Source organism: Penaeus monodon, chromosome 28, assembly GCF_015228065.2.
Source record: "Penaeus monodon isolate SGIC_2016 chromosome 28, NSTDA_Pmon_1, whole genome shotgun sequence".
Classification (NCBI taxonomy): domain Eukaryota; kingdom Metazoa; phylum Arthropoda; class Malacostraca; order Decapoda; family Penaeidae; genus Penaeus; species Penaeus monodon.
The window spans coordinates 15,029,330-15,033,079 of record NC_051413.1 but is presented as its reverse complement, the minus strand read 5'-3'; the positions used below and the strand labels follow the sequence as shown (position 1 = coordinate 15,033,079).

Genomic DNA, 3,750 nt, shown 5'->3' with positions numbered 1-3,750 from the left:
CGTGACATGGTTTAGGTAGGGGCTGTGACAGTGGTTTAGGGGGATGGGTGAGGGTCATCCATATTTTCTCTAATTCGGGGAGTAACACAAGCACTGGAAAGACAGCCAGGGAGTTTAGGAGGGGTCATGATGAACAAGATTCAGAGGACTGAAAAGATTCAAGGCTGTTGTGCACATCCTTATTTACATATTTATCCTGCCAATTCAAGGAATAGGTAAGCAGGAGAGGCTACACATAATGACATAAACCTCCTGTGAAATGTTAGGTGAAAATATAAATTTCTCTAAAGAAACAAATTTTAGAATTATTATTTCTATTACAATCATAATGAAAAGTTGACATGGCTAACAACAAGAAGTAATCTCTGCAGCTAAGGGGATTATTTTTCTGATACTCTCTTATCGGATATATAAATGCAGGCTCATAATGGAGAGGGCATGTATACATGGCATCAATGACTTAAAAGATGTAAGGTTGCCAAGTTTCTCACTAATCATCTTGTCCTCACATAAGATTATTATGCAAATGTCTTTAACATTTCACACATTTATTTTCTTATGCTTTGGCACTGGCAGTAACAGGACACTCTACGAAGAGGCAGCTGAGGTAGAAAGTATGGAAGAGGTTGGAATGGCAGTGGGCACAGCAATGGTAACAGCCTCCCATCTACTAAGTGTGTTTCCTTTCCCCTTCACGTGGCTGCAGCAAGGGGTGTCCAGCATGGTCTTCCTTGGTGAGGTTGTGAGGATGTTTTTTCTCTTTATGAAGCCATCTTGGTGAAATGATGAGTTTATAATACATAGATTATTAATAGGAGAAAGAAGAAGAGAAAAGAATAATTTGTTTCCTTTTGTGTAGAGATAACACTTTACAAAACAGATTGTCCTACATAACTTTTTTATGAATGCCTCTTTGGTGATTTATGTATATTATGGCACTGTACAGGATTGTGGTGTAGTGGAGTTACAACAGTCACAGTCTGTATTCACGCACTGATAGCTGCCATGCGAGATGCTTGTGACTGTCTTCCAAGTGCTGTCTTGGCCTTCTTGATAGCACCTGTCGTTGTAGCAGGTGCATTGCCCACCTCTTTCAAGGTAATTATTTGACAGTAGTCAAGTCATTCTTCTAAAAATTCAGGAAGGTAGTTTGATATTAAGACAAGGATCTAAGAGTGTGTTCTTAATATTTACAACTGGATGTATAGTTCATCTAAAGAATGAAGGGTTCTATTTTCTATAAGGTTTATTGTTCTTCAGAATATCTCTAAATAATTTATTAGCATTGGAATGTTGCTATATAATATATATGTTAAATGGCTATCAAATTTCCAAAACAGAGTGGATCTGCCATAGTAAGCTTATTGGATGTTGATGTACTGACTAAGGTTGTGTTGTGGCCACCTCTTACTTTGACACTTGCAGTCACAGCTGTATATGGTAAGTGGTTAGAGTATTTTTTGTCATTAAGCATGGTAAAAGCATCAGTCTCTGGTCCCATTGTTCTAAGTTTATAATGAAGTATAGCTATTTTGTGAATGAAAATTAGATAAATACTCTGAGATCATTACTTAAGAAGAAAATATATGATTTCGTGTTTCAGGTATACACAAAGTTCGCAAAGACTTCACCTTTATGCTTGAGGCAACAGTGTCTTGGCTCTGGGCACCTGTATGGGGTGTATTCATCCCTTTGACACTTCTGGTGAGTTTTTATCCCTGCTTTTCTCTCATCTGTTAATTGAACCCTATTTAAAGATTTTCATTCCTAGGAACAAATAAACTAATATTCATGTAAATAAAAAAACATTTGACCCAGCAGTATGGTCCCTCAAAAATGTGAAAAGGGATTTCTTCCCCATATAGCTCTCCCTCTCAGAACTGAAAACAAATAAATTTCGAGTGTTCTCCCATTACTGGTATAGAAACATCTTTGAATAGGTTTGTCAGTTGGCTAAAAGAAATTTAATTAATGTGTAGTGTTCTGATTTAAGCTGGAAAAATTGTTAAAAATTATGTATGATTACTGTTAATTTTTTATGCTTACTATTATAACTCACAAGATTAATATTTGAAAAGAAATATAGGAAATTAGTTATTATGCCTCCTATATAAGATCAAGATTTTTAACAATCTGTACACACTTGATTTCCAGAGTGTTGTTGTATGGTCATGTGTCATGGACAGCCAACATGTTGCTGTCACTGATGGACCTGCTTGGCGGATTGCGGTTGTGTGGGGACTTTGTGCACTGGTCCTGCTACCTGTTCCTATCACTGCTATTTATGTTGTAAAATCACAACTTGCTTATGGCGTTAAAGATGTATGTGTGTGAATGCCTGTTACAGTGATATTCATGCAGTACATGATTTTTTTTATGACATCTTACCCAGTCTGATCTTCAAATGCCTGTATTGAGTCTAGTCTGTTTATCATACAGAAAGTGGCATCATCTCTGCAGTCGTCACGAGAATGGGGTGACTGGGGACCTCAAGACCCCATTGAACATCATAACTGGCGAAGATGGAGAGAAGATGAGACACGTCCTATCACTTCCCTTAAACGACGCTTTGCCAACCGTCCTTTGACCTACACGCACTCCACCCTCAGCAGTGAGTCCTCGTCCACATTAACTCGCCTCAGAAATAAGTATCAGAGGAATGGCACAGCAAGCATTCTCTGACCTCAGTGATCCAAATATTTCACAAGTATATATTCGCATTTATTTTATTTTATTTTTCTCTCATTTTGTCTGTTGCTGATTGCTAACAATTCCCTTTCTTTGTTATTTTTTTTATACTAACCCTTACATGTATGTAGCCAGTATGTGTTGTTCTTTTCTTTTTGTTTCATTTGCACTATATTCTCATGATGACTGTTTTGCTTTGTTGTTTCTTTTTTGTCAGATTGTTTGTATTTGTGTTTAAATATTATGCCTTTCTGAGTTGTCTTTTGATGTGAATATGTTTCAAATGAATAGAAACTTTATTACTTTGTGTTTGGAGTTCAGGCTTTTTTTTTATATATATATATAGTGGGGTGGTTCTTGTTTTCTTCAAACAATTTTCTACAGTTTCCCTATAAAATATGTATCTGGGCTAAATTAATCAAACAAATAAACAAAAATCTTCAGTCATTATGTAGGCTATGAGAAAATGGTGTTCAGGTAGCAAATTTGCTATACAAATCAATGTTTGTAAAGATGTTTAGTTCACATCATGGAAAAGATGTCATTCTATGATAAGGTTGTAAAAAGCACAAACACTATAACTTTGCTAATTTACAGATCTCATCAAAGCATCAATTTGTGTCTGTGTCTGAGGCAAAAGAAAGGCCTTTGGCCATTATGTGAATCTTGCTCTGCTAAAGGAAGTTTCTAGTAATCAAGAGTAATTTCATGCATTTTTATATATTTTTACAAGAAAAGAAGACACTCCTAGTCATCAGAAAAATTAATTAGAGGTTATTTTGGTCATTTAGTGTGATCATGGATGACAGCATAAAGAGCCAAAAGTTGAATATATATCCAGATTAATTCCAGTGTAATGTGCTTCATTTCAACTGTGTTCGAGAATTAAATACCAGCTGAAAAATTAATGTTTTGCTTCATGTCTGGTTATTACAAATACATGTATGTCGTCAAGTTCAAGACAAAATAGATAAATTGTGAAATATATGATATTAATCTAATTATTTTCTTTTTTGGATTGTTGAAAATATCTATATTTGCATTAAGTGAAAGATCATATTT

General features: G+C 35.3%; 1 protein-coding gene across 1 annotated transcript in view; it reads left to right on the top strand.

Annotated features, from left to right (window-relative positions):
- The window catches only part of LOC119591373 (sodium-dependent proline transporter-like), a gene marked incomplete at its 5' end in the record, with an annotated part of 34,585 nt that extends 30,841 nt beyond the window's left edge, over positions 1-3,744 (top strand). Inside the window, 6 exon segments of the mRNA XM_037940115.1 lie at positions 577-734; positions 947-1,098; positions 1,341-1,440; positions 1,604-1,704; positions 2,155-2,322; positions 2,440-3,744. Of these exon segments, the coding sequence (XP_037796043.1) occupies positions 577-734; positions 947-1,098; positions 1,341-1,440; positions 1,604-1,704; positions 2,155-2,322; positions 2,440-2,682 (922 nt within the window).
- Between the last annotated feature and the right edge of the window lie 6 nt (positions 3,745-3,750).